The 4,567-nt window shown below is 36.5% G+C and overlaps 1 protein-coding gene across 1 annotated transcript; it reads right to left on the bottom strand.

Annotated features, from left to right (window-relative positions):
• Positions 1–1,667: 1,667 nt before the first annotated feature.
• On the bottom strand, positions 1,668–4,231 carry LOC108977192 (protein naked cuticle homolog 2-like). Its single transcript, XM_018946767.1, has 2 exons — positions 4,081–4,231; positions 1,668–2,309 (listed from the first exon to the last, which is right to left on the bottom strand). Exons 1-2 carry the CDS (start codon positions 4,090–4,092, stop codon positions 1,971–1,973), a joined length of 351 nt encoding a protein of 116 aa, XP_018802312.1. The 5' UTR covers positions 4,093–4,231; the 3' UTR covers positions 1,668–1,970.
• Between the last annotated feature and the right edge of the window lie 336 nt (positions 4,232–4,567).

Genomic DNA, 4,567 nt, shown 5'->3' on the forward strand with positions numbered 1-4,567 from the left:
TCGCTTAGTTCAGACAGTTCCAACATTTTATTTAAATGCATGCTCGATGAATAAATGAAAGAGAGAGAGAGAGAGCAGGAAATCGGATAAGTTATAAAAATACTAACGGTATTCCTTAATTTCAGTCCGGAATTCATGGAATTTGGTTTCTAATTTCTTCTATCTCTGTCTGTACTCTGTCCTATGCATAAGAAGAGAACTTATACAGTCTGCACTAATTATCACGGGATTATCCTTGTCGATTTCAAAGTCGCCTTTGTTTCCACTGACAGTCTAAATTTGAAATCTCTTCGAAACTCATACCGTCATGCAGTAAAATATCAGCTCCATTAAAACCTAGATTGAGCTTCTCAGAGCTTATTTGTTAACAGATACTACTTTGTGATCGGTAGACAATTGAGCCAAAACTTACGATCAATAAGTCTCACAACATTCCCGTTCTATTACATGCACAGTGACCAACCCACATGGGAAATCACTTAGAGCAATCGAGTGAACTGTTTTTCGCAAGATCTTTGAGTCGTTCGTGTGAGCGATGAATATCGAATAAGTGGATAAAAGTAACGGATGCTACAGAAATTTGTTTTTTTTTTTTTTTTTTTTTTTTTTTTTTTTTTTTTTTTTTTTTTTTTTTTTTTTTTTTTTTTTTTTTTTTTTTTTTTTTTTTTATCAATCTTCTCTGGCTTGTTCCCATAGACCCCCCAGGAAATATTCAAACGCCGTCAAATCACACAATAAAGGCAGCCAATTAACTGGGTCATTCCGTGAGATAACACTTTTACCAAACTGACATTCGCTGTGTCACTTGTGGCGCCATTCTGTTAGAACCACATGTTGTTCAAGTCCAAATCATACAATTCGGGCTAAAAATATTCGGTTATTATTGAAGTACTACCCATTGTTGCTCAGCCAGCCCAATTCACGAACATACGACGATGGTGAAGCCGCTGTTCTTGCGTCAATTTGATCTTGTTGCGATGTAGGTCAAGATTTTTTCGTAAAATTCGCCACAAAGAAGTCCAGATATGCCCAACGCTTGCGAACCACGTATGAGAGACTGATTTGGGTCTTCCTCAATTAATGCGCTAGCGGCGGCACTCACTGGTAATAATATTGCCGTTTTTTTGTTGTCCCTATCGGTCTCCTTGTCTTTGAATTTCTACTAAATATATTTTGCAATAGCATCAATACCAGTTAGGCTTTAAACTTTTGTTTAACTTCTATTAACCCATTAAACATAATTCCATGCACAGATACTGTACTTACCAAATGGGTTATTGAGTTCCGAGTGAAAATATATAATAGTATCTATTTTCATAATTTCTGTGCCTTCAGGCTACAAGCTGGCCATGCAACGGCTGAATAATGCAAGCAGTTATGTCGAGTCATGCGCCATTAATAGTTGGTGTCGCATTTGCACAGAGCGAATTACAGCGAAACGAGGACGCACGTTACGACTCATCGTAGTAATAGTATCCTCATAATTCATTAGGGAATTAAGCAGAGAAAGAGCTCGGGTATTTTTAGAAAACGAAATTTTATTTGTAGGATCCTAACTTTCCTTTTTAAATAATAAATAATCAATGAAAACAGGATAGCTTTTTGTTGTTTTAATTAACAATTAAGCTATTTATTTATAACGAACATCATCTTCTTCTCTCCTCACGGATTTGTGCTCTTTTTACAGAAAATTGGTATTACATAAAATTCGATAGAAATCATCCGAAGTGGTTACGTGACATAATATATTAGTGCTTATAATATGAAATAGACGCATATTAAATAAAAAAGAATAACGGCCCTTAAAAGTTTTGTTAATTGTTATTAGAAATTTACTAGCCTCTTCGAACATGTTACGAGTAATTGTGCGCGATTTCCAGCAAATTTTAGACATATTCATCATCATCTCAGTCATCCTCATCACCTTTGATAGACACTACTTCGGTTGTCATTAGTATTATTCACACGGCTTAGTGGTAATGGTGAAAGTCATGATGATCGTAGTGATGATGGTACGGATCCAAAGCGAAAGGGTGATAAGCCTTGATTATGGGCGCCGGATGATATGTTTTGACAATCGGATGCACGACGGTCTTCAGCACCGGCACCACAACTGGCTTAATGATTGGCGCGCTGTGAATAACTGTTGAGCTCTGATGTGAAATGGCAGCCGGTATGTGCACCAGTTTAGTCAAATGTAAAGGTTCATGATGATGAGGTAACAATGGGTAGTCAATGTGTGGGTAATGGCCATGCAGATAGCCAGGACGTGCGCTGGCCAAGGCGACGAGGGTGAAGAGAATAAGAGACTAAAATCAGAATAGAGTGAGAAATTGGTGAAAGTGAGAGGTTACTATGTCAGTTATAATTATATAATTAAAGCAATTTTAATTATTTTTCAGATGAAAAAGAACAAATACTTATTCCCTGAAAATCTATGGAAAAGAGAGTTTTTTGGTAGTCAATAATTCAAATCGGTTACGAGTTTTAGAGAATTGAATTCAGGACCAACCACTTTTTTTCTACATCTGTGTCTACCTTTTGGAGGGACAATTGTTTTAAGTAATATGGAAATTCCAGTTCCCGAGGTAGATTTACCACTTGCCTGCCCTTGAATCGATTTGCATGGTCATTGGATTACTTCGAATATGAGTGTCAATGAACATCAGCAGAAACCAACGGTAGAAGTGAATATTAGCTTGGTAAAACCTTCTCTCTATATGTTTGTGTTATCGCAATTTGTCTAATTGTCTTTCGTTGCGTAAAGAAGTACGGTGGCAACCGAGGACTGAATAGAAAATAAGTATACTGGTTGAGAAATACATAATTATTGATTACTCGAATCCCTCAACAGCGCGAATTTTGTCCGACTAATCCATCTCAGTTTTAGGACTAACTTTTGCTCATACCTTCCGATTATCGTACATAATAGGTCAATTGAAAGTCCCCAGCCTGACACATACACCTTGCCAAGAAAATATCGGGAATTCTTCTTTTCCTACTCTCATCTCTCGCTTATATTGAAGACAGGTACATTTTTTTTCCTATGTTGGTACAACTGTCCTTAATTATGACGCCAAAAATTAACGCGGTCAACCAGTGTGTTTACAATAGCTGTTTATGTCAGTCGAATCATTACTGTTTGCCGAATTTTTCAAAAATTTTTTTAACGTATTTGTGTTAAATTTTGGTCATGTATGTATGTATATGAAGCTACTAGAATCTAGTTATTGATAAAATATTTTTTTTACAAGTCAGGGAAATGACGTGAAACCCATGTATCGTGCTTCGAATTGCTTCCGCTTTCACGGTATTCTCTAGATCTGGCCTCCAGCTGTGATATCCTCACGATAATGTTTGCTGGGAAGAAGTTTTCGTTGAATGAAGAGGTGATCGCCAAAACTGATGCCTATTTTGAAGCTCAGGATAAATCGTATTACAAAAATGCTATCGAAAAGTTGGTGGGTCATTTTAATCAGTGAATCACCCTTGAAGGGAACTTTGCTGAATAAAGAAAGTAATTTTGCCAAAAATAAATAAGAAATTGTTTGTCTGTTTGGTAGGCCTTGTGACTTTTCAACCGATCTATTAAAAACTGTTGTTATGGCAACGATAATGAAAATAAGTAAATCATATTCCTGTGGTGCAATATCTTCTGACAACTAACTGGAGACCATTCAGATCCTCCGCCCATTATATTACACAGAGGTTAAAGCACTTTCGGAGAATGTTACAAAAAAAAAAAAACGATATTATTTTTCGTTGTTTATAAATGTTTTTTCGTTGTTCCCAAATTGGGAAGGTATACAGTCTTCGCTTTAATGGAATGTTGAAACGCTATTGTTAAAATGTTAATCGGAACCAGTATTTTATCACTCCTTTTAATCCTTGACTTTGGGATTCTGTTTTCGTACTTGATTTGTCTTGAGAGAAAAAATCGGTGGTCTGGTTGTCGGAATAGTGGCTCCTTGGACTTTCAAAAATTAATAAATACTTTGCCTTTCTTTAGCAAACATTTATTTGATGCAGTCGCAAGCACTTTTCCTTTCATATTTCCATCTTCCTCCGCACTCTACTTACCAATCTAAACATTTTTACTGCGGTTTATTACTATCTATTCGCAGTCCTGTGACTGTCCTTAATTCCGAATAGCAAAGACACCGGTCGCTTCGTCTTGATCTGTGCGTTAGTTTTTTTGTTTGAAATTTTCGTTTTCGAGTTATTTTTTATTTCCTTCGCTTTATGTTGCGTTACAATTTGAATGAGAACACCGACTGATGCCACCGACTTACGGTTCACACTCTTTTATATTTTACCTTTTAATACCAGAAAAGTGAATATTTGTTGTAAATGAAGACGTTAGTTAAGTCTTTTTGCAACAACCTCAGACAATGCATTAACAACAATTGTGAATATGCAATAGTGAGAACAAAAACAACAATAGCTGAAAACCGAACTGTTAGTGCAACAATAATTGGCCTCGAACAATTACCGCTGCCGGTGCCACTTTGTTGTTGCTGTGGATGCGGCAGCTGTTTCACTGCCAGCACACATACATACCAACCGA

This window comes from Bactrocera latifrons, unplaced genomic scaffold, assembly GCF_001853355.1.
Source record: "Bactrocera latifrons isolate USDA-ARS-PBARC rearing strain unplaced genomic scaffold, ASM185335v1 scaffold_85, whole genome shotgun sequence".
Lineage (NCBI taxonomy): Eukaryota > Metazoa > Arthropoda > Insecta > Diptera > Tephritidae > Bactrocera > Bactrocera latifrons.